At 41.4% G+C, this 25,075-nt stretch overlaps 1 protein-coding gene across 1 annotated transcript in view; it reads left to right on the top strand.

The window, feature by feature from the left end:
- LOC127486657 (putative ATP-dependent RNA helicase DDX60) overlaps positions 1-25,075 on the top strand; it is a 101,313-nt gene that overhangs the window by 51,413 nt on the left and 24,825 nt on the right. The window contains 11 exon segments of the mRNA XM_089303228.1: positions 900-1,049; positions 2,196-2,315; positions 3,197-3,292; positions 10,262-10,377; positions 11,805-11,944; positions 15,296-15,405; positions 15,501-15,605; positions 17,147-17,272; positions 18,537-18,664; positions 20,900-21,052; positions 22,964-23,108. Of these exon segments, the coding sequence (XP_089159354.1) occupies positions 900-1,049; positions 2,196-2,315; positions 3,197-3,292; positions 10,262-10,377; positions 11,805-11,944; positions 15,296-15,405; positions 15,501-15,605; positions 17,147-17,272; positions 18,537-18,664; positions 20,900-21,052; positions 22,964-23,108 (1,389 nt within the window).

The following is a 25,075-nucleotide window of genomic DNA, read 5'->3' as shown; positions in this document are numbered from 1 at the left end:
GGTTCTCTTAAATGGAGTATGGGAAGCAATGCATTGAGAAGCAGCAGTTTGACCTGGTTGTGAAGCCATTGGTCAGGACGCCGCGTCCCAAACCATAGTGCTTGGGTGTCACGTGCAGCGTCTGACTCCAGCTCTTGCTAATGCACGCTAGGAGGCAGCAGTGAAAGCTCAAGTGATTGGGATCCTGCCATTCACAGGGGAGACCTGGATTGAGTTCCCAGTTTCTAGCCATTTGGGGAGTGAACCAGCAGATGGGACCTGTCTTTGTCTATCTGTGTCTTTGCCCCTCAAATAAAAACAAAAGCAAAAACAAAACAAACAAGAACCCAACTATACACTCCAATTCTGTGCAGCCACTTAATTCACATAACAAAATAGGTGCCTGATGTATATTTGGCAAAATATACCGTTTTTTTTTTTTTTTAAAGTAGTGTTGCTTTTGGGTTGTCCAATTGTTCAACCACAGTCACTCATAATACATCATGATGTGTCACGGATCCTATTATGTATTTTTTGAAAAACTTCTTTTCTACACCTTAATCATTCGCTGACCATAATTAATGAAACATGGAAATGAAAAGAGCAACAGGTTTTGGTAATTCCGTCTCAGCATGAGGTTTCCCTAATCTGAACTAAAAAGAACTCCAAGAGCCAGGCTACAGACCCATGGCACTGTCCTCTGCTGTATTAGAGGGTTTTTAAATCTAAGTTTAAGTAAGGACTTTCCTGTCTCCAGTGATTTGGGTTATTTGCACATAGCCGGAAGTGGTGATTCCTGCCATCTTGAGCACTAGCAGGTCTCAGAACTGTAAACACTAGTCTAAGAGCTAGTTGAAGCTAACTTAAAAATGGACAGTGAAGATGCATTTTCCAATGAAAGGTGATTTTTTTTCCCTCAGAGGGAACTCCTGGATGTCGTAGATAACAATGAGTCGGCTGTGATTGTTGTTCCAACCTCATCAGGGAAAACCTACGCCTCCTACTACTGCATGGGGAAAGTCCTGCGGGAGAGCGATGACGGAGTGGCCGTGTACGTCGCGCCCACAAAGGTATCGTGCCCTGTGACCCTGCGCTGTTCTAGGGGTGTTCCTCTACCGTAGCCGTGTGTCCCACCTGGTAGTGCCCAGCCTCCAGTGTCACACAGTCGTGGGCTTGGTGCTCATGTGCTGTGTGCCCTTGGCCAGTTTCCTGGCATGTTTTCCACCTGCAAGGAGACACGGCACCACTTACTTTATGCTGTTGTTCCGAGCGTGACCTGAGACAAGGCACACCAGGCATCCAGTGTACTGTCTGGGCATGAATAATGATGGGTAAATGTGCCATTCACAAGCATTTGTTTATTAGTGTTCTCTCATAAATCTCCCTAGGGCCAGCACTTGTGAAAAGACAGGGCTGGACACTTCTGAGAGTCTTGCCAATGGGAATGATTTGGTGTTGGTGCCAGGCTTGTGTACTTAAGAGAGGACAGACAAGTTCAAGAGAGAGAGAGAGAGAGGGAGAGAGGGAGAGAGAGAGAGAGAGAGAGAGAGAGGCGCTTCTCCCCTCAGTTTTACCAGCTCTGGGGTTGGGCAGGTGCCTGATGGAAGAGCCTTGGATTCTTACAGGGGCCATGGGTTTCTTCCTTTGCAGCAACCTGGGTGAAGTAGAGTTAAAGGGCACTTGCGAAATAAATATTCTTTTTCTCTCAAAAGGGGTTTTGGGATACACTCCTTCCTCTCACTTTCCCTAGCAAAATACTTAATTCCCAGGCTTACAGCTGCACTGCGAGGAGCCAGTGTGGGGAGGGGCCCTGCGTCCCACGAGCCACATCCTTCACTGATGAGGACGCGGGAGCTTAGTGAGCTTCAGTGCTGTGCCCATTACTGTTCAGCATTGTAAAATACAGGCGCCATCTAATATTACCTGTATCAGCACATATTACACTGACGGGACGAGGAACCACTGTTTGTGTTTTTGTTGCTGGCCATCCCATCAACAGGCACTGCATTGTATTATATAACATTTAGAAAACTTAAATGGAATTGGTGGAAGGATTTGCTGTGAGGTATTGCCTTATTAGGGCAGAATTGTTACCAGTTCGGTACTGCATTGTTGCGTATCAGTGGTTCCAGACGTGGGTTTGCTTGAACCAGTTTTTTTGCAGCATTGTTGATAGTTTACTGAGTAGCCGCTCACTCTGTCTTTTGTGACTGCAGGCTCTGGTTAACCAGGTGGTGGGAACTGTCTACAATTTGTTTACTAAAGCACTGCCGAAAGGCTCAGTGGTGTGTGGAGTTTTCACAAGGGATTACCGCCACGACACCTTGAACTGTCAGGTACGTCACAGCTGTCCGCGTGATGAGTCGTAGTGTGAATGTGGCACTCTGGGAGACACGTAGGGTTTTAATGGGGTAACATGAAACCCACAGCTACCCTGATAGATGTATTTATATTGGGCTAGATGGTTTGTATAATTTTTCTTATCTAAGAATTTGATTACTGATGATATTTTAATTCTATATTAATTATTAAATGTTTACATTACATAAATGTTACGTAAAGAGAATGCATTACTTTTCTGAAATTTTAGCCTGAGGAAGCAACTTCCTCTTTAGTAGAGATGGTTTCAGGACATGGTGACTTTTGTATTCCCAGAATACTGTGCCAGAGAATATTTCTTTTTTTTAAAAAAGATTTATTTATTTATTTGAAAGAGTTCTACAGAGAGAGGAGAGGCAGAGAGAGAGAGAGGTCTTCCATCTGCTGGTTCGCTCCCCAACTGACCATAATGGCTGGAGCTGTGGTGATCCGAAGCCAGGAGCCAGGAGCTTCTTCCTGGTCTCCCACATGGGTACAGGGGCCCAAGCACTTGGGCCATCCTCTACTGCTTCCCCAAGCCATAGCAGAGAGCTGAATCAGAAGTGGAGCAGCCGAGACTAGAACTGGTGCCCATATGGGATGCTGGCACTGCAGGCAGCGGCTTTACCTGCTACATCACAGCACCAGCCCCAAGAGAATGTTTCTTAATGAAACAAACTTAACTGCTTTTGAGTGTATCAGTGGCAGCATATGTGGGGATCAGTTGTACATATTCATTTTACTTTCACATTAATGAAATATTTTTTTGAACATGGAAATGTCAAGATGGATATAGTGTGTCATAAAATTTCTTATTAATGTTTGGAAATTAAAACAGCTTTTTTTAAAAAAAAAACAGATATTAGTAACAGTGCCTCAGTGTTTGGAAATACTCTTGCTATCACCTCATTATCAGAAATGGACAGAAAGAATGCGCTATGTCATATTTGATGAGGTATGTGCTTTTTATTCCTTTTATCTCAACAGAATATTTTATGTCAACCAAGACCACATGTACCATATGTACTTTAATAAAGATGGCATTCATATGGTTAGTTACTAAAATAAATATAAGTTGTTTATAGAAGGGTTTACCAATAAGTTCTGGGAGAGTTGTTTCCTGTTAACACTGCTTTTGCTGTATCCCACAAATTTTGGTATGTTGTATTGTTGTCTTCATTTGTTTCCAGAAATTTTCTGATTTCTCTTTTGATTTCTTCTATGACCCACTGTGCATTCAGGAACATGTTGTTCATTCTCCATGTGTTTTCATATAATGTAGAGATTCTTGAGTTGTTGATTTTCAGTTTCCTTGCATTGTGGTCCGAGAAGATGCATGGCATGATTTGATTTGCTTGAATTTGCTTAGACTTGCTTTATGGCCTAGTATGTGGTCAATCCTATAGAAAGTTCCATGTACCAAGTAGAATAAGATGTACCCTGTGGCTGTAGGGTGGAAGGCTCTATAGATAGCTAATAGGCTAATAGGTCTATTTTGTCTATGGTATTGATTAACTCTGTTATTTCTTTTTTGATATTCTGCCTCATTGATCTGTCCATTGCTGAAAGTGGGGTATTGAAGTCCCCCATTACTATTGTATTTGAATCTATATCTCCCTTTACATTTCTTTTAAATAACCAGGTGCCCTGTTATTATGTGCATATACATTTATAATAGTCACATTTTCCTGTTGAATTGATCCTTTAATCATTGTATAGTGCCCTTCTTTATCTCTTTTAATAGTTTTTGTGTTAAAGTTTATTTTGTCTGATTTAGGATGGCCACACCAGCTCTTTTTTGGTTTCTGTTAGCGTGGAATATCTTGTTTCATCCTTTCACTTTCAGTCTGCATGCATCTTTGTTGGAAAGATATGTTTCTTGTAGGCAGCAAATAGATGGATTTTCTTTTTTAATCCATTCAGCTAGTCTGTGTCTTTTAACTGGTGAGTTCAGGCCATTTACATTCACCATACGTATTGTTAAGTGCCGACTTTGCCCTGCCATGTTTCTGTAAATAGTTCTGTTTTTGAATTTTGTTTGTACTTTTGCTGGGTCATTTTCTGCATTCAACTACTTTTGTAGGGATGTTCCTGTTTCTGTGTTTTTGTGTGTAGCACATCCTTGAACATCTTTTTAGGGCTGTGCAGGTAGTTAGAAATTCTTTCAATTTCTGTTTGTTGTGGAAGATCCTTATTTTTCCTTCATTCATAAATGAGAGCTTTGCAGGGTACAGTATTCTGGGTTGACAATTTTTTTCCCTTAGGACTTGGAGTATGTCTTCCATTCTCTCCTTGTCTTTAGGGTTTGTGATGAGAAGTTGGAAGTGAATCTAATTGGGTTTTCTGAGTGTGATTTGTCTTTCTCTCCTGCAGGTTTTAAGATCTTTTCTTTATGCGTTATGGAGGAGAGCTATGCTACAATGTGTCAAGGTGCAGATCTTTTCTCTTCCTGTCTTTTGGGAATTCTGTGTACTTCCTGTACTTGGATGTCTCTTTCTCCAGATTGCAGAAGTTTTCTGTTATTATTGCATTAAGAAGGCCTTCTAATTCTTTCTCTCCATGCCTTCTGGCAGTCTAGGATCTGTGTGTTGGGTCGTTTGATAGAATCTTGTAGATCTCCTACCATGTTTTTCAGTTTCCTAATTTCTTCTTCTTGTGTTTGGTCTGACCTTATTATTTCCAGAAAATTGTCTTCTAGTCTGATATTCTTTTTTCTGTCTCACTTATTCTATTGTTAAGGCTTTCCACTGCATTTTTTATTTGAACTATGGAATTCTTCATTTCTAGTATTTCATTCTGACTTCTCTTTTTTTAACTTTTATTTAATAAACATAAATTTCCAAAGTACAGCTTTTGGATTACAGTGCCCCCCCCCCGTAACTTCCCTCCCACCTGCAACCCTCCCATTTCCAGCTCCCTCTCCCATTCCATTCACATCAAGGTTCATTTTCAATTATCATTATATACAGAAGATCAATTTAGTATATATTAAGTAAAGATTTCAACAGTTTGCACCCACACAGAAACACAAAGTGTAAAGTACTGTTTGAGTACTAGTTATAGCATTAATTTGCATAGTATAACACATTAAGGACAGAGATCCTACATGGGGAGTAAGTGCACAATGACTCCTGTTGTTGACTTAACAATTGACACTCTTGTTTATGGCATCAGTAATCACCCTAGGCTCTTATCATGGGTTGCCAAGGCTATGGAAGCCTTTTGAGTTCACCAACTCCAATCTTATTTAGACAAGGTCATACTGACTTCTCTTTAATATCTCAATTTCTTGGGAACATGTTTCATTTAGATTGTGAGTTTATTTCTGATTGCTTCTAAGTAATCTGATGATTAATTTTCTGAATTCCATTTCTGGCATAACCTCAGCCTCTTCTCCAGCTTCTATTATTGAAGAGTTGTAGTATTCCTTTGGGAGGGACTCATACTGTCTTTCTTATCCTTATTAAGGTTTTTTCCTTTGTTTTTTTGGCATTTCCGGTTGCTTTTCTCTTAAATATGTGTCTTGGTGCTTGTGGTGATGTTACTGTGAATGGCAGAGTTCTTGTCTTTGCAAGAAAGAATTCAGGCGTGAGACAGAGTAGTAAAATAGCAAAGTTTATTAGGGAAGGGACATTCGTAAGAACGGATGGGCACCTCTCCAGATAGGACCTGAGAGAGAGTGCGCAGTCACTTGGACTGGGGCGGGCGGGGGGGGGGGACGAGGTTACATGGTTGAATGGAGAGATTACACCTGGCCAGGCAGGCAGGCAGCTCAGCAGAGAGGCAGAGCGCACCGTCCGGTGGAGGCTGGGGGTTTTTAAGGAGATGAGTATTTGTCTTCACACATCTCCTGAAACAAAGGATTTTATGGATGCAAATAGTAAGAAGCTCCTATCTGGGTTTTCCTCTGAAGGTATCAGACAGGAGGAAGCCTAGCTGGCACCATCCTAACCCAGGATCTGGAGCAGGGTATTTTAAATTCAGATACTGGGCTGCGATTGTGGAAGATTGTCAGGCAGAAGGGGCAGGGACCCCACCTGGCAGATTATGGGGTAGGAAGGGGCAGTGCAGGATGTGAACACTGGGCTGCCCCTGAAACGTTATTGGGATGACTTTGAGATGCAGATGCATATGCTGGACATAGACGTCTTCTCTTTAAGCCTTTATGTCATACACACATAAGCTCATATCTGACTTCCTACCTAACAGTGAGATTTCCCACTGCTATGAGCTGCTATGTGTCTGTGTGTTGCAAATGGAAGCACGCAGGGCCGCCTCCAGGAGTCGTCCTGTTCACTTCTTGATCTTGATGGGGCAGGTACGAGAGCTCTGATGCACTAAGCCCTGCCTTTTGGGGTTGGGCTTGCTTCTCGCTTGTGCATGGAACCAGCTCGAGATTTCGATATTTAGTACTTCTCCTTGTTGTACAGCTTGCTGCTGGTGGTGGGGAAATTACTCTGGAATGTTGTGATCCTATTTCTGGGGTCTTGTGAAGTGGCCCCCCCAATTGACGGACATGAGCATGAGCAGCAAAGCAGTCGCCCCCTGCTTACATTTGAAGATGTAAACAAATAATATGGCTTCTCCCAGCAGGCTGCAGGTCTGATTGTGGGGAGGGGGAGACATGGATGGTAGGAGGTGCCCAACCTCTCCATTTGTTCCCCTGTTCTTCCAGCTTGGAACTTCAAACACAGTTCACCAGGCTCCCCCGCCCACTTCTACCCACAGCTCCGTGGACTTGAGACCTCGTGTCTCGCCTGGTCTGCCGGGGGTGGGGGTGGTGTCAGTCTCGAGGTTCGGTTTCTCCACTGCTCTTCCACCACTTTTTGCTCCCTCAGTGTGGGCCTGCTCAGTCTCTGTTGGACTCCTGGGCTTCTCTGCATGAAATTCTCATGGCTCTGTCACTGCTGGCTTATATACCCCTTCCTTATTAGCTATTTTGCCCTGTGAGACTGGTCCTGTTGCCTTGGTCTGACCTCCCTCCACCCCATTACTATTGTATTGGAGTCCTATCTCCCTTTAGATCCATTAACATTTCTTTAAATAACCAGGTGACTGTAACTAGGTGCATGTACTTTTACAATAGTCACTTCTTCCTGTTGAATTGATCCCTTAATCATTACATGGTGCCCTTCTTTGTCTTTTTCAGCAGTTTTCAAGTTGAAGTTTATTTTGTCTGATATTAGGATCGTATACCAGTTCTTTTTGGTTTCTGTTGGCATGGAGTATCTTTTTCCATCCATTCACTTTCAGTCTGTTTGTATCTTTGTTGATGAGAGGTGTTTCTTGTAGGCAGCAAATAGATGAGTCTTGTTTTTTAATCCATTCAGCCAGTCTGGTTTTTACTGGAGAGGTGAAGCCATTTACATTCAACATGACTATTGATAAGTAACAACTTGGCTCTGCCATTTTCCCATAATATTCCCATTGTTTACTTTGAATTTCTTTTGTACTTTTACTGGGGGATTTTCTGCCTTTACATTCTTTCATAATGATGGCTATCTCTCTGTGTTTCTGTGTGTAGCACATCCTTAAGGGGGAAGAGAGAGAGAGAGCGAGCGAGCGAGAGCGCGATATCTTCCATGTACTGGTTCACTCCCCAAATGGTCACAACAGCCAGGGCTGGGTCAGGCCAAAGCCAGAAGCTAGGAACTACATCTGGGTCTCCCACTTGAGTGGCAGGGGCCCAAACACTTGGGATATCGTCTGCTACCTTTCCCAGGTGCATTAGCAGGGAACTGGACCAGAAATGAAGCAGCTGGGACTCAAACAGGGGCTCATTGGGATGCTGGACCGGCTGTGCCACAATGCCAGCCCCTCCACAAATAACTTTTTCATAGCATACATTTTCTGTGAACTTTTTGAAGACCCTTGATACACTTCTGAAAAGTAAGTCAAGTGAAATACAAGTTGATGTCACACTGAGAGGCAGGCGTTTGCCCAGATCCCATATTGAAGAGCCTGGGTTCCATTCCCAACTCAGACTCTCGACTCCAGCTGCTTGTGAATGTGCACCCAGGGAGGCAGCAGGTGATACCTCAAGTAATTGGGCTCCTATCATGCATGTGGGAGACCCAGGTTGAGTTCCCAGCTCCTGGCTTTGGCTTGGCCCAGGACATTGTGGATATTTGGGGAGTGAGTCAGTAGGTACAGTCTTTGTCCCTTTCTGCCTTTCTCTCTGTTTTTCTTCTCAAATAAAGAACTAAATTAATTGAAAGTAACCTCACATTGAGTCTTACCCATCACAGTGTTGACAATTAGAGTGTCAGGTGTTGCAGAGGAGGAGGAGCAACGGGAAGGCACGGACATTGTGCTGCTTTGGAAATTGTCTCAGCAAAACTAGTGATGGTGACAGTACTTCAGGAACAAGGAATTCCACTTGTATATATTCTGAAATAGAAAAACAGGAGTCACGTTTTCAAGAGTAAGACTGAATCAGGCTAGGATACCTGTACAAAATGTTCATAGTCGCATCATTGGTGGTGTTATCAAACTATAAACAACTGAAATGTCCTCCAGAGTAGAAAAAAATAGAAGGTGGCACAGGCATTTGATAAAATACATAGAGTGAGGAAAGTCAATGAAGTGCAGATTAATTTTTTTTTTTAAATTTTTTGCCAGGCAGAGTTAGACAGAGAGAGAGAAAGAGAGGTCTTCCTTCCATTGATTCACCCCCCAAATGGCCGCTACGGCTGGTGCTGTGCCAACCCGAAGCCAGGAGCTGGGTACTTCCTCCGGGTCTCCCATGTGGGTGTAGGGACCCAAGCACTTGGGCCATCCTCCATTGCCCTCCTGGGCCACAGCAGAGAGCTGGACTGGAAGAGGAGCAACTGGGACTAGAACCCAGGGTGCCAGTGCTGCAGGCGGAGGATTAGCCTAGTGAGCCACGTGCCGGCTGAAATGCAGATTAATTTAAAAATCATGTTGGGCAAAGGAAGTTAGATACAAAGAACACAAGTTAAATAATTCCAGTTATACAATGTTTTAAATGGGCAAAATAAATTTCTATGCTTTATATATAAACATACAAGTACATATATACACATGGACATGTGAAGAAGTAGAATGACCAATGGAATCATAATTTTTTCAAAAATTGATATAGTAACTTCCAAAGAAGGAAGCTGTTATAATCTGGGCTTCTGAAATGCTAGAGGCATTATTTATCTTGATTTACAGGTGCAGTGACAATGACATTTGGTTTACTTCATTTCCATGGATAATACTTTGTGATCTGAAAAATCAAGCTTTATGTAATTTATTGAATCTTATGTTTCACAACAAAATAAAGGTTAGGAAAAGAATACAAGCATTGTGTTAATTAATAATTAAGTATATTGTAACTTATGCATTGCTATACAAAATATAATTGGCATCATTATTTTAATGTTTACTGTGATTGGCATATATTCTAAATAATTTCTAGGAAATTGTATTTCCTCTTTATAAAATGCCTTTGAAGATAGATACTGTTATCTATCAAGACTGTTTAAAGGTGTTGAGATTAGTGATGCATAAGCAAATGTGGGTTTGTATCAAGATTTATCTTAGTATCTGTTTAGGACAATCTCTGTCATTCAACCAGTGTTTCTTTTGTAAATAACACTTAACATGTGTCCTTTTGTTCATGGTGTGCTTGATGCGCTTTCACTACCACGGCAGGCAATAGTACTTGCTTATGGGTCAGTCATCACAATGTGTTACAGAGCAAGTCATTCCTAAATACATTATTGTTAAAGTCTGGAACATACTGTGATTCTGCAAAACATATTGGCTTCTTTCACAAGCTTTGTCAGTGGGTAAATGAATGTTACTGAAATGGAGAGTAGAAGGGAAAAGTAGGTCTGGTAACAAGGTAGTTTATTAACATTAAAAAATAAAACCCCTGTCCCCATTCTGACATTGAGTCTGTTTACACTGACAGGTTCACTGCCTTGGGGGAGAAGTTGGAGCGGAAGTGTGGGAACATCTCCTTGTTATGATTCGTTGTCCCTTTTTGGCCCTTTCTGCTACTATCAGTAACCCTGAGCATCTCACTGAGTGAGTCTGAGATTTATATTCATTCTTTTTTTTTTTTGAAAATTAAAGCTTTTCTTGTTTAAAAAATTTTATTTAATTTAAAGTATACAAATTTCATCCATTTCCTGTATGCAGATTCGGGAACGTGTGCAGAGCTCTCTGTGTGCACGGGTCCAGCTGCAGTGGTCTGCCCTGGCAACCTAGGAGTTCTGAAAGTGTGGCTCTGCACCCAGAACTTACCCAGCACCCGCTACACCCTGCCCCCTCTCACAGTCACAGTGTTTTCACAGTCTCAGCACCCTGGGCTCCCACAGACAAGGACTGCAAGAGAGTACACTCTGCCCCGCTAGGCTGTCCTGTCCACAGGGAGGCTGTGTGTTTCACCCTGAGCAGACTCAAAGTCCACAGGGATTTTTCGCCTTGGTAGAATCCCTGGGTTGCAAGCAAGCACAGTACTTGCCATCTGCAGCCCTGCTGCTTTCAGAACTGTGCTGGGTGGGTACAAGAGCCCTGAGGGTGGCGCTTCCCTTTGGTGGGGATGGCTCCCCCTCCCCGCCCTTTGCCATAAGGGTACAGAGGAGCTGGTGTTGTTGGCCTGATGACAGGTGGGGACAGACCCCACCAGTTGATTCGAACTGCTCTGGTTGCCCCTGCCAACAGTTCCCACTAGCTACTGGGTGCGCTCGGAGAAGCTGGAGCCGCTGCTCTGATCTTGTGGAATGACGGCAGCTGTCTCCCGGCCTGTTAGCTGCAGGGTGCTGGTGTGGTAGCGGGAGCCGTGGTGAGGGAGGTGCTCGGCTTTTCTTCCCCCACTCTGGGTGAGCAGTCGCCCCAGCTCCCCTGAGGGTTCTGGGCTGGACTCAGACACTGCACAGTCTACTAGATTCTTCTTCCAGCTGCACCAGCCGTGGTGTGGCAAGGGCCGGTGCAGTCTGACCCCACCTGGCTATCCAGGTGGGCTGCTGGTTCCTTTGTTGTGTTCCTGCTCCACGCTCCGAGCTCCTTGCTGTGTGCCTGTGCCATCCCCTTAGGTCCAGGCCGTTTCCACTGCTTTTGCAAGATCTCCCACTGCAGTTTTCCCGGAGAGTGTGACTTCACTTTTTTTTCTGCTAAGTTCGTGGAGCCTATAGAAGACTTCCCTGTCACTGTTCCACCATCGTGCCTCCCTCCAGTCATATCTGCTTTTTAACATCTTAAGAACAATTTTAAATTTGCAGACAAATTATGAGATACAAAGAGTTACCATATTCCCCTTCACCCAAGTTCTGCTATTACGCTTTGTGCTGATATCTTTGTCAAAGTTAATGAACCACACCCATCATTTCCAATTTTTCATTTTATCTTTTTAAAATTTTTTTATTTAAGGTAAACAAATTTCATGTGATTCATATATACAGACTTAGGAACACGTTTTTCTGCAACAATGATTGTTCTCTTTTTGTAACTAGGTGGTTGGCGTTAGTTAAAGGATATTGGCAACGTGTTGAAAGCACAATGGAAAATGCTGATCCATCAAGAAATGCCTTAAAAAGCTCAAAGAGACAACAACGAACAAGAGTGGGAAAGCCATCGTACAAAGTTAGACTGGGTATGGATTTCTTCACTCGGGAGAGGGGAGTGCAGAGGTAGCAAGCATACCCCGTGTGCTCGTCACATTTGAGGGTGTTCTACATACGCAGAGCAACTTGTTCTTATTGTAACCGTGAAAGGCAGTGCATCTTACTTTCACTTACAGAGGAAATGAAATAGATAGGAAACAGCTCTAGGAGGTGATATTCCATGTTGACGTCCACAGAGCTGACTGACTGAACTTGGAGATCAAATTCTTTCCAAATATTGTCTATTTTGGTGTTGTGCGAATTCCTTCATGATTTAATGTGATTGATATGGAGTCATAGCCAAGATAAGCATTTCACTCCTGTTCTGTGAGAAAAGACTCAAACAAACCTAGAGGACAGTTCTGGCTCACTGAACAATGTGTTTCAAAATTTCCAATTCACCTGTGGTCCCAGCTTCTGTGCTATCCCCTGTTTCATCTAAGAAATCTTCTCCTTTCAGGACTTTCTTGATAGTTTGGATTATTAATTGTGCTCTGAAATCTGCCTTTGAGTTTCAGGTTTTCTTCTAGAACGCTCTCCCTGGGTCACTTTCCTCTGTACTTGGCCAAGTCCTGTCTACTCTTTATTGGAAAGATTCTGCCTTGCGGCACATCCCGAACACCACCTTGATTGTTCTAGGTCAGGGCCCATAGGGTGTCCTATGTTATGCAATTTCCTACCACCTGTGGTAGTTATTTTTGTATGTGCCCCTCTTTTCCTTGGAAAATACTGGATATTTGAAATCATATGCTTTTATCCATATCATAATTGTTTTATTATGCACATACTCTAAATGTTTTACTATTGAATTGAGTATTCCTTACCGCATGCATTTGGGACTATTTCGTGAGAATTCTCTGAAGTAGTATAGAATCATGTTTATCTGACTACTTTTTTATTTTTCTTTGTATAACGAGAACAGATTTCAGATATACAATTTGCAGGACATAATGATACTTCCCACTCTCCCTACTACCGTCCTCCATCCTTTCTTTTTTTCCCTTTTAATTTTTGCAATAACATACTTTCAACTTCTTTCATCACAGGGCTAGTCCTCCACTAAATAAAGGATTCCACCCATAGGAAGACCACTGTTCTACAGGGGTGTTGACAAGGGCTATAAGCAATAATCAAATCTCAGGATGTCAGTGTCACTCATATACATGACTTTTTGTGTACTCTATATCTTACTTACCACAAATCAGAAAACCTACTATTGTCTTTTTGGTTCTTGCTTATTTCACTAAGTAAATTGGTTTCCAGTTGCATCCATTTTATTGTAAAAGACAGGATTTCATTCTCTCTCTGTTTTGGTTTTTTTTTTTGTTTTGTTTTGTTTTTTTTTTTTTTGGCTGAATAAATTCCATCATGTATGTATACCACATTTTCTTTATCTAGTAATCAGTTGATGGACATCTAGGTTAATTCCATCTCTTAGCTACTGTGAATTTCAGATTCCTATATGTGACATTCATGCTGTTTTATTTCATTTTTGTTTTAATTTTAAGAATCAATATGCTTATAGATACAAGTCTAAGAACATAATGGTATTCCCTTCCTCCCTCCCAGTCTCCTTCCTGCTACCTTTCTTTTTTTTAAGTTTTGAGATAGCATATTTTAAATTTCCAGTACTGTAAAAAGGCTGAATACTAAAAAAAGGTTAATACCTTACCTAATAAGAAGTTTAACATGTAAAAAGCAAGACGACCCTAGTTTAGTGGGAATATACACAGCGGCTATCAATAATTGAAGAGAAAAAGTGACCATTTCACCCATACATTTTTTTAAATGAAATAGAAGCAATGACAATGTAACATTTAAATATTTCCTGTGTGGTTACAGGATAATGATTAAGTTCATTTAGACTTTAAGCCATTTTACACAGAAGAATAATTTTGTGCAGATTGCAATGCAAATAATTATACATTACTTTTTGGTACTCTTTTCATTACCACAGATCAGGGAAAACATATGGTATTTGTTTTTTGGAATTGGCTTATTTCACTAAGTATAATGGTTTCCAGGTACATCCAATTTATTGTGAAAGACAGAATTCCATTTTTTACAGCTGAGTAATATTCCAAAGTGTATGTATTCCACATTTTCTTTGTCCAGTCACCACTTGATGGACACCTGGGTTGATTCCATATCTGAGCTGTTGGAAATTGAGCTGTAATAAACATGGATGTACAGATAACTCTTTCATATGCTGATTTTATTTTGTTTGGGTAAACTCCTGGGGTGGGATAACTGGGTCATATGACATATCTTTTTTCAGCTGTCTGAGGAATCGCCATACTGTCTTCCACAATGGCTGTATTAGTTTGCATTCCCACCAACAGTAGATTAGAGAACCTTAAAAAAAAAAGGTTAATTTATTTGAAAGCAGAGTGACACAGAAAGGGAGAGATTGTCCATTTGCTGGTACATTCTCTCAATGACCATAATAGCTGAGAATGGGCCAGGCTGAAGCCAGGAGCCAGGAGCTCCATCTGACTCTCGTACGTGGTTGGCAGGGGCTGAAGTACTTGGGCCATCATCTGCTTTCTCAGTACAATATCAGGGTGTTGGTGGATGGAAGTGGAGCAGCCGGGACCTGACCTGTCACTCTATGGGATGGCAAGGTTGCAAACAGAAGCTCAACCAGGTGTGCCACACAGGCCCCATATACATGTTTTCACTTGACAATGTCAAAGTACCTCATCTGTGCCAGATCCCACTCAAGTCCCTAGAGATAGAGCAGAAAACAACTCCTTGCTTTCCTAGAGCTTAATTTTTATGGAGATGCAGGGTTAAACAATGCGTAAGTAAAATAGATAACATGTTAGGTAGGTAAATGCTAAATTGTCCTAATTTTAAGTGACATATTAACAAAGCCCTGTGGCATACTGGATTCCTGGATTTAAAAAATGAGTAAATGACAGAAGAAGGCTCGTTTTCTCTGGGAGATGGTGATACTGTTCTCCAAGACAGGGAGATGATCCAGTAACACCCGTGTTTCCTATTGAAATAGTTGAATGGGTTGCAGGCCTTTTTATTCAAACCATGCTCCTTATGCAAAAGCATGCTTTCCAAGAATATTTAGAAAAATATACACTAGGAATTACAAGAAGCAAGGATGGACTGTGACTGAAGATCCAGGCCAGGAGGGCAGGTAAAACATCTGTGTGCGGTATAGGCACATAAGTTCCTCCTCCACTGCATGGCCCTGTTGTCGTTTTGTCGACAGAGGCTTCCAGCACAGCTCTCCCTAGGCCTAGCTGTCTTTAGAAAATCGGAATTACATCATTGCTGAGAGACACAAACCCATCTTAATCCGCATTTTAATTCCACTTTCACAGTGTGTTACAAAGAACGATACAACGATCTAGAAAAGTATGTGTGTTCTCTAAAGGATAACGATTTTGTCATTGCACACTACCACCCGTGCGCTGCACTCACAGTCAACCATGTAAGTACAAAAGCACTTTGGAAAAGGAGGCGTCTAGGTGGTTAAAATCTGCATATGGGACGGAGATCAATGGTTTTGCATTTTCTGCTTTTCAGATAGAGAAGTATGGAGTCCCTGCAGACCTTCAGTTTTCTCCTCGGGAAAGCATACTTCTGTATGATGCTATGGTACACATTTGGCCAGAACGGTCAAGGATGCAGGTGTGTGTATGAAAGTAAACACTAGGAACTGTTTCTCTCTCTGTGTGTGCGTAAATACGTATAATACACTTACATATGTATATATATTTCAAAAATTAGAGGAAATGGAGTTGTAAGTTTGTTTTGGTGCAAAGTAATTTTGAAATTCATGCAGTTTGTTTCACAATACACATTTCCATGAACTTTTTGGAGATTTCTCGTGTGTGTGTGTGTGTGCATTTCGTGTATGTCTGTGTATGTGGTGTTTGTGTGCATGCATATTTGCATGTGATGTGTGTATGTGTGTGTGTGAATGTGGTATATGTATGTGTGTGAACGTGATGTATGTGTATGTGTGAATGTGGTGCATGTGCATGTGTGTGTGTACGTGGTGTGTGTGTTCATGGTATGTGTGTATCTGTATGTTGTGTGTGGTGTATGCGTGTATGTGCATGTGGTGTATGTATGTGTATGGTGATATGCGTGTTTGCATGTGTGTTGTGCTTGTGGTGTATGTGTGTATGTTGTATATGTGTGCATATGTGTCTGTGAATGGTATGTGTGTGTGTGTGTGTCTGTGCATGTGGAGTGTGTGTGTGTGTGTTTGTGGGTATTCCTTAGCTGATATTTCTAGTCCTGTGGCATGATAGTCCGTTAAGAATGAACAAACTAGATAATGGTGTTACTCTGATGTAGATGAAGGCGTAGTATTCCATAGTTCAAAGCAGAAACTTCAGAGACTCATTTCTCTAGATTTAGAAAAATTAGTTAAAAGAGCTAATAATGCCTATTTTGTAGCATTGTTATTAACATAAGCCAAATAATTAAAAGTTCTTAGAATAATGCTTTGCTACAGTAAGAATGATATGTCTTTTTTTTTTTTTTTGATGGGTTTTGTCCCTGCCTGTAACTGAATGTCAAGCTGAGAAGTATTTTTCCTCCCCCAAAACTGTGCTTAAAAACTCCAGTGCCACGGGCCCCTTCTGGTTTGCCTCTCTTGGGGCCCCCTCCATGCCACTCTGGCTCTAATAAATCTTGCTTTTTTTTTTTTTTTTGACAGGCAGAGTGGACAGTGAGAGAGAGAGACAGAGAGAAAGGTCTTCCTTTGCCGTTGGTTCACCCTCCAATGGCCTCCGTGGCTGGCGCACTGCGGCTGGCGCACTGCGCTGATCCGATGGCAGGAGCCAGGTACTTATCCTGGTCTCCCATGGGGTGCAGGGCCCAAGCACTTGGGCCATCCTCCGCTGCACTCCCTGGCCACAGCAGAGAGCTGGCCTGGAAGAGGAGCAACCGGGACAGAATCTAGCACCCCAACCGGGACTAGAACCCGGTGTGCCGGCGCCCCAAGGCGGAGGATAGCCTAGTGAGCCGCGGCGCCGGCCTTAAATCTTGCTTTTTAAATACTTAAAAACATTATGTGTTCAACTCCTCATGTAGTTAACGCTGTTCATAAACATGGATGCAGTGAACTGAGAGACTTGCCTCATAACTGTGCATGTGGCAAACTTTAGACCAGGTGATAACTGTATTTTCTTTGGTATTTGTGCTTCTTCATTTTCAAGGAGTTAGAACCTGAAGAATTCAGCTGCTTCAAAAATAAAGTAGTCATCATGAGGACAGATGCCAAGAAATATGAAGAGGAACTGAAAAAGGAACTGCTTAGTTGGATGCAGCTGGACCCAGGCAAGGTTGTGACAGACATTTAGGATTTTTTATTTAATATAAAATGAATCTGATTTATTCAGTTATGGTAAAGAAAATCCCCATAGGGCTCTTTAGTATTTGAATATGGAAATCCTATTACTGTACTTTGCCATTCTACCTTAAATTTAGCCAGCTAGGTAAAGAAAGATGTAGAGAATCATTACTTTAGTTCCATCCTGGACAGCCCACACCTGCTACTACTATATCCTCTTTGAATGTGCACCTCAGTCAGTAAAACTCACTGGGACAGGCCACACTGATTTGCAAATGTGAAAACCACCTAATGTCCCAAATCATTATTAAATTCATGAGGGGTTCGACCCTGGCTGCTTATCAGGAATCATCTAGGAAGCCCAATCTCATCTAGAGATTCTGAGCTGATTGACCTCCAGTGGACTGGGGCACTGGAATTTTAAAACAACCTCCTATGTAATTTTTAGAAAAAGATTTATTTATTTATTTGAAAGAGTTAAGCAGACAGAGGAGAGAGAGAGAAAGAGAGAGAGAGAGAGAGAGAGAGAGAAATATCTTCCATCTGCTGTTTCAATCCCCGCAACTGCCGTAATGGCAGGAGCTGGCTGATCTGAAGCCAGGAGCCAGGGTCTCCCATGTGGGCACAGGGGCCCATGCACTTGGGCCATCTTCCAGTGCTTTCCCAGGCCGTAAACAAAACAGCCAGGACACGGACCTGCACCTGTATTGGATGCTGGTGCCATAGGAGGAGGCTTAACCTTCTATGCCACAGTGCCAGCGCCCACCCTACTGAATCTATTACCTTTTCTCTGGTAACTTATACCACGTAAAAATTGTAGCTTAAAAAATAATGAAATATCCTATTAAAATACTATTTGTAGACCATACGTGTATATGTGATATCTATAGATAAGAAAAACTATTTCAGATATTCTTGCCATTAAATGTTGAAGTCATCCTTCTGTAGCCTATATTTACTGATAATGATCAGCATTAAGTCATGATAATCCTTTCAGTAAGCACAACACCACAGTATTACATAAACTTGATCACAGTAGTGTAGAACCATGTCATTCAAGTTTTCTGAGGTTTTCATTGTATTTAAATGCTTAGTATATGACTGGTTGAAATCCTAACTTTGTACTTACATTGTCATTCTGAATATACTGTTCAACAGCAACTTGCTTTTCACCCTCAAATATCTGCACATTCTGTTGCCTTCCTTTGCGGTCGTCAGTACCTTATCTGCCTTTTATTTGTGGTAACTTTATTCAGGTGAACCAGTTACTGCAGTACCTTAAGCCTCAAACTTTTGACAGTGCAAGAATTGAAAAGGAACGAATGCTTCCTTGTTTTGTGGAAAAACTTAAAGAAATGGATAGGCTACCAGCAATATTTTTTTCGTAAGTAATTATTTTCTGTGGAAAGCATTATACATTGATTTATATGAATTTGCAGACTATTGAAAAGGAAGAACTTATAATCTGACATATCTTAGAATTTGAGAAATTTGTGAGCATATTGAAGTTATATTTTCTTTTTAAATTTTTAGAATATAGGGAACAGATTTCATGCATTTTATAGTTGTACTTTTTTTTTTTTTTTTGACAGGCAGAGTGGGCAGTGAGAGAGAGAGACAGAGAGAAAGGTCTTCCTTTTGCCATTGGTTCACCCTCCAATGGCCGCTGGGGCTGGCACACTGCGGCTGGCGCACCGCGGCCGGCGCACCGCGCTGATCCGATGGCAGGAGCCAGGTACTTATCCTGGTCTCCCATGGGGTGCAGGGCCCAAGCACTTGGGCCATCCTCCACTGCACTCCCTGGCCACAGCAGAGAGCTGGCCTGGAAGAAGGGCAACCGGGACAGAATCCAGCGCCCCGACCGGGACTAGAACCCGGTGTGCCGGCGCCGCAAGGCGGAGGATTAGCCTAGTGAGCCGCGGCACCGGCTATAGATGTACTTCTAAGATAAGCACAGTTCCCTCTCTACCTCCCTCAATCCACCTTTCTCCTTTCCTTAATTTTCCTTTAATTTTTGCAATAACATATTTTCTGTTTTAAAAAAGATTTATTTTATTTATTTGAAAGACAGAGTTACAGAGAGAGGTAGAGACACAGAGAGAAGTCTTCTATCCACTGGTTCACTCCCCAGATGGCCACAATGGCCAGAGCTGCACTGATCCGAAGCCAGGAGCCAGGAGTTTCCTCCAGGTCTCCCAGGTGGGCGCAGGGGCCCAAGAGCTTGGGCCATCTTGTACTGCTTTCCTAGGCCACAGCAGAGAGCTGGATGGAAGAGGAGCAGCCGGGACTCGAACTGGCACCCATATGGGATGCCAACACTTCAGGCCAGGGCTTTAACCTGCTGTGCCACGGCATCAGCCCCTGCAATAACATATTTTCAATCTATTTTATGACCACAGGATTAACACACCACTAACCATGATGTTCAACAAGTAAAAAGTAGGAAGACCAGTGTTCCACAGGAATATAGAAAAGGGTTATAAACAATAATCAAATCATAAGGTATCAGTTTCATTCTGATATGTTATTTTTGTATCTATATCAACTAGCACATATAAGAGATATTTTCTATAGCAACTTGGATATAATACAACAGAAACAAACACTCTCCTACTGAATTTTATTTGAAAATCTAATTGTATGGCTTGGTAGAGTGGAATTTCCTGGGCCATAAGTTAATAGAAAGTTCAACATATTTGTAGAATCAGATATGGTAAAAAGAGTAATGTGTATTTGGCAAAACAGAGTACATACATTAACATACACCTATATACACATATGATGGCATATTGAGTGTTTAGTCTGCCATTTTTCTTTTGTGAAGTTTTATTATATATAAGCTCTCTTTAAGTGGAAAGAAAAGACCTTGAAGAATATTTATGACAATCACTTCAAAGAATTAAAAGAAAAATTAGATAGGGCCTGGTAGCAAGATGATTTAATTAGCAATCATGTTTTCATCAGCTCTTTGTGGGAGGTTTAATTTATGCATATTGTGTATATGTGGGCACTCACCGACATAGAGTATATATATACATATATACTATATATATAAAACTTCAAAATTGGAAGGAAAATATGAGGCCAAATTGTCAATTCTTTACATGTCTGTATAGGAATGTGCATTGATCTTGTAATAAGTCTGAAAATTTTTGAGAAAAGTGAAGAGAAAAAGGTTAAGCCAAATATGAGGAAGTACAAAAGTACTCCTAGAAATCCAATTCCTAACTCAAACTTCATGTCACAGGTGAAAAGGAACTAACTAGTAACAATGACAAGTAGGTGCTGGTCTGTTCTTTACAAAGATTCAGCAGTCTTAATATGGGAACTGTGTCAAATGAGAAAAGAGCAGTTTTTTTTTTTTTTTCCCTAGTAAAGAGCCTTTACCTAACTACTCTTACCATAGTATCAAAATTCACCTTTGTAACTAACTCTGATCTTCCCTTCCATTCACATGAACTCTGATTTAGGAGTTAAATGGGCAAAAATGAATGAATGACAGAGATTGATGTTACCCAAACAAAGGTTCCTACATCCAAAAATTGTCTTTATTAATGAATGCAGGGCTGGACTGGAATGAGCATGCAGTTATCCAGTGTTCTCACATACTTTACTTTAGATTCAGCATTCACTCAGTGGAAAGGTCAGCTTCACACCTTCTTACTAATATGTTGATGAGACAATATACTCGTAGTCACAACTCTGAAGGAGAGAAGAATTTAAACAGGAAACTGGAGAAAGCAATTAAGTCTCAAAGGAGAATGTATGCTGCGTGAGTATTTCTACTGGAATTGTGGAATTCATTGTGAACTGAAACCTTTAAGTGTGCAATTATTTATATAATTAAAATCATATTTCACTGCTTTATGTTTTTATGATACACCAACTTAATTTAATTAGAACATCATTTTGGGGGACTTATGTGGGAGAAGATTATTGAGTATTTCAGTAATTGTACAATGTTTTACAGTAACTTTCTTCAGTTGATTAGCTGATTTCTAACATTTTCTTAGGTCCACAAAGTTTAAGTTTGTGATTAACAACCTAATCATATATTTAAAGTCCCACAACACTCAGTACCATTATAGGGATCAAGCTTCGTTATGAGTTCTGGGACAAAATATATTCAAATGATAGCAGATCCAAAAGCTTCCTACTCACTTATTATTTCATTCTTTTTGTTGGTGTTTCTTTAACTAGATAATTGAAATGGTCTGTCTTTGAATTCGTTGATTCTTTCTTTCACTGTAAGTTTGCTATGGAAACTCTTGAATTTTTTGTTTCGATGATTTTGTTCTTCAGCTTCAGAATTCTTGTTTATCTATCTTTGTTGAACCCTCATTTTGTTCATGTATTATTTTGCTGATTTTTAAAATATTTTCTTTCTATGTTCTCTTATATATTGCTCACTAAACTTCTTTAGGATGATTATCTTGAATTCTTTGTTAGGCAGTTCATAGATCTCCATTTCTTCTGTTTTAAAAAGATCTATTTATTTATTTGAAAGACAAAATTGGGGGGGGGGGGAGAGAATCTTTCATCTGCTGGTTTATTCCACAAAGAGCTGCAACAGTTGTAGCTGGGCCAGTCTGAAATCAGGAGCCGGAAGATTCTTCGGGGTCTCCCATGGGTGTGCAGGGGCTCAAGAACTTGGGCCATCTTCCACTGCTTTCCCAGGTGTGTTAGGGAGCTGGAGTGGAAGTGGAGCAGCCGGGACTTAAACCGGTGTCCATATGGGATGCTGGTACTACAGGCAGTGGCTTTACCCACTGTGCCATAGTGCCAGCCCTAGATCTCCATTTCTTTCTTTTTTTAAAAGATTTATTTATTTATTTGAAAGTCAGAGTTACACAGAAGAGAGGCAGAGAGAGAGAGAGAGGGAGAGGGGCCCTCCATCCGATGTTCACTCCTCAATCGGCCACAATGGCCAGAGCTGCACTGATCCAGAGCCAGGAGCCCCCTCAGGGTCTTCCACACACATGTAGGGGCCCAAGGCCTTGTGCCATCCTCCACTGCTTTCTCAGGCATAGCAGGATTGGAAATAGAGCAGCCGGGCCTCGAACCGGCTCCCACATGGGATGCCGGCACTTTAGGCCAGGGCGTTAACCCGCTGAGCCACAGTGCCAGCCCCTAGATCTCCATTTCTTTAAGCTTCGTTATTGGAATCTTATTTTATTCCTTTGGTGATGTCATGTTTCCCTGATTCTTTGATTCTGGTACCTGCATGTTGCTCTCTGTGCATTTGAAGAAGCAATCATTTCTTCCAATCTTTATAAACTGGCTTTGGCAGTTTTACCAGTTGGCTTGAATGGAGGTTTTAGATGGGCCAGTTAGTGGAGCTTATGGGCTTACTGGCTTGCCAAGTCTGGCGACAGACCTGTTGCTGGAATCCACAGGTGAGCAGGCCTCATACCAGAATCTGTAGTCAAGCAGGACCAAGAATGGTTTTTCTATTTTCTGTTAAGTAGGTGTCAATGCTTATGTTAAAAATAACAGATGGTAAGCAATGAGAATTGAAGTAATTAAGGCCTGGTGAATATCCTTTAATAAGGGCAATCATATTTTGGGTTCAAATTACCAGGCATTCTTTTATGCTGGCACTTACAGACACAATTTCAAATGTTGAAAAGAAGAGGGCATGTTATAATCAATATTCACGACGTTCCTGATTTTTTATATTCAGTTATTTACATTCAAATTCAACTGCTCGAATTCAGAGATTGATTTTATGGGACGCTGAAATAAAGGAAATAAAGAAGAGTCTTAAAAAGAGTAAAGGAGTTCCTCCGGACTGTACTTATGTTGATCGAGCAGGTGTGGATAGCAAGGTAAGAGACGAGAACAGGGGGCATGCCTAGGTGGATGGATTCATTTGCTAAGGCTTCTGCACCAGGGTACCACGTGTTAGGAATTTATTTCTTAACAGTTATGCCTGCTGGAAGTCTGGCACCCAGTAGGATTACTTCCTACTGAGGCTTCAGAGGGCAGGGTCTGCTCCAGGTCTCTCTCCAGGGCTTACATGCATTACTTTAGAGGGCTCATGAAAAACAGAATTAAAAAATAAGTTTATTTTATGCAAAAGAATTTTGAAATCTGCCCACACGAGGCATCTTCCCAGAGGCCATGGAGAATACATGTTATGAGAAAGCTCTGCGTGAATTTCTAAAGTTTTTTGCACTAGAATAAACTTAGTTTTTCGATTTGATTTTTCCATGAACTTGTTGCAGTCCTCTTGTATAATTGGGTACCTTCTCCCTGCTGTCTGTTACCACTACATCGTGTTTCCTCTGTATGTGTCTGTCGGAAATTCCTCTTACAAAGGTAGTAGTCATATTGGATTGCAGCTCACTGTAATGATTTTACTTTTAACTTAATTGTATCAAGTACTTCAAAGTTCAGTTTTGGTGGTGCACAATCTGGCGCATAACCTTATATGTGTGTGTGTGTGTCTATACTGTACTATGCAGTTTATAAAACACAACCTATTTCATCTAAATTGATCTTAATGTATGGGAAACTGGAGTTGGAGGCTGAAGAAGTTAAGATTATATATGTAAGCTTACACAGCTATTAAAAGTGGTTCAAAGATTCATGACGAGGTATAGCAAGTGCAGGCTTTTTCTTTGTGCAGTCGACTGCATCTGTTAAAGTTAATGATAATCTTTTATGTAATAGAAATAGAAATAGAAAAGGTAAAAGTAATCACCAAGAGTCACCCTCCAGTAAGTAAAGAATTCAACAAGCAGTCAGCAAAAAACCCCACTGTTCCTGAAGAGTATAGACAAGGGCCATGAGCAATAATCGAATCTTGTGACTATAAAGTGAATTCAAAGTATATCATTGTAGAAATTAAAGGAAAATAAGAAAGGAAGGAGGAAGTAGATGGGAGCAAGGGAGGGAACAAAGGAGGGTGGGAAGTATCATCATGATATTTTAAAAAAATATTTATTATTTTGAAAGGCAGAATTACACGGATATACACACACACACACACACAAATCTTCCATCTGCTGGTTCACTCCCCAAGTTGCCACATTGGCCAAGACTGGGCCAGGCTGAAGCCAGGAACCAGGAGCCAGGAGCTTCTCCTAGGTTTCCCACATGGTTGCAGAGATCCAAGCACTTTGGCCATCCTCCACTGCTTTCCCAGGCACATTAGTAGAGGACTGGATAGAAAGTGGAGCAGCTGGGACTCGAACTGGTGTCCATATAGGATGCTGGCACTACAGGCAGTAGCTTTACCCGCTGTACCACAGTGGCGGCCCCATAATTATGTTCTTAAAACTGTATATATAAAATACATGAGATTTGTTCTCCTTATAGCAAATAAAAAATTTAAGAAAAAGAAAAGGTAAATGTTAAATCTCTTTTCTGAGCTAATGCAGTGACTTGCTACCAAGAAATCAAAATCAGATTTGTCTTTCATTTGAAAACTTCTCCCGTTTTCTGTGCTTCATGTCACCAAATCATCCACCACATGCCCAGTTTTACAAACTAGAAACGGTTGCCTTCTCCTCCACTGCTGTGTGTCTCACTCAGAAACTAAGCCCAGAACACTGAGAGATATGCCAGATAACGGGTGTGCATCTGTTGGTTGGTTGACCTACTAGACCATGTAGTCAGATCAATGGTTATTACTTGTGTATGTTTGCTTTTTTCTTTTAGTGATGGTGCAGGTTGGAAAGGGGGAGGGAAGCAGAATAAAAGTAAAAAAGAGGGTGGGAAAGAGAAGAAAGAAAGAAAAAGAGCAATAGTGACTGACAGAGGTAGAAACTGTTCAGGAGCAGACAGGGAG

Source organism: Oryctolagus cuniculus, chromosome 8 (assembly GCF_051225735.1).
Source record: "Oryctolagus cuniculus isolate XC-2025 breed Fujian yellow rabbit chromosome 8, ASM5122573v1, whole genome shotgun sequence".
In the NCBI taxonomy this organism is placed as follows: domain Eukaryota; kingdom Metazoa; phylum Chordata; class Mammalia; order Lagomorpha; family Leporidae; genus Oryctolagus; species Oryctolagus cuniculus.
Note: the sequence above shows the minus strand (reverse complement) of the source record. Positions and strands in the feature narration are given on the sequence as shown.